The sequence below is a fragment of the Ursus maritimus genome, unplaced genomic scaffold, assembly GCF_017311325.1.
Source record: "Ursus maritimus isolate PB19 unplaced genomic scaffold, ASM1731132v1 scaffold_34, whole genome shotgun sequence".
NCBI lineage: Eukaryota > Metazoa > Chordata > Mammalia > Carnivora > Ursidae > Ursus > Ursus maritimus.
In genome coordinates this window covers 28,670,040-28,670,811 of record NW_024426008.1, presented here as the reverse complement: position 1 = coordinate 28,670,811, position 772 = coordinate 28,670,040, and the positions used below count along the sequence as shown (strand labels likewise).

Genomic DNA, 772 nt, shown 5'->3' with positions numbered 1-772 from the left:
ATCTGGGTTCCAACCCCATCCAAACCATAGCCTCAGCCTCCCTGCCCTCAAGAAGACCCACCCGGACCACCGAGAGCCCGTCCCTGGTGCCTGCCCAACACCAGCCCCTCTGGGGGTGCCAACGCCTGAAACCAGCCCCCCTCCCCACACAGCCTCCTGCTGACTTCCTGGTAGAGGCGTCTGGGTGCCTGTGAACACGGGTGACTGCCCTCCCCCAGCTTAATCCCCAACTGGCAGGTCAGACAGGGCACCCCAGGACCCCACTTATGCTGGGCAGGGAAACTTCCTGTGAATCTACAAACTTCCTGCTGAGTTCTGGGGGGCTAACTCCCTGTCTGTCAGGGGTCGGCCTCAGCCCGCACCCCCTTCAAACCTCGTGCCTCCAGCCTGGCCTCTGGGCCCTAGCCTCTCAGCCTCCCGCCAGCCTCCTCCTCTTGCGTGCAGAGTGCAGATGACGCTGCAGTCAACAGCCCCGTGGGCCTTCACCGGCGGCAGGCACGGAGCCCCCCGCAGGGCCTGACCCCGGGCCGCACGGGCAGGAGCCGTGGGCGTTACCTGGTGGCAAACATGGCGCGCAGGGAGGAAAAGGTGGCCGCGTCCTCCTTGAGGGCCTTCAGCTCGTTGCGCAGCTTCATCATGGTCTCGGTCACCATGGCCTTCTCGTTCTCGTACTTGCTCTTCAGATTGGCCAGGGCCACCTCGGCCGTCTGCGAGTCAGACACACAAAGAGCAGGGGCTTGAGAAACGGGGGGGGGGGGGGGGGGGGGGGGGG

At 65.5% G+C, this 772-nt stretch overlaps 1 protein-coding gene across 3 annotated transcripts in view; it reads right to left on the bottom strand.

Moving 5' to 3' along the window:
* The window catches only part of BICD2 (BICD cargo adaptor 2), a 53,250-nt gene that overhangs the window by 15,998 nt on the left and 36,480 nt on the right, over positions 1-772 (bottom strand). For all 3 annotated transcript variants that reach the window (XM_040620375.1, XM_040620374.1, XM_040620376.1), the window contains exon 6: positions 556-707. In XM_040620375.1, the coding sequence (XP_040476309.1) occupies positions 556-707 (152 nt within the window). The remainder of the gene's footprint in view (positions 1-555; positions 708-772) is intronic.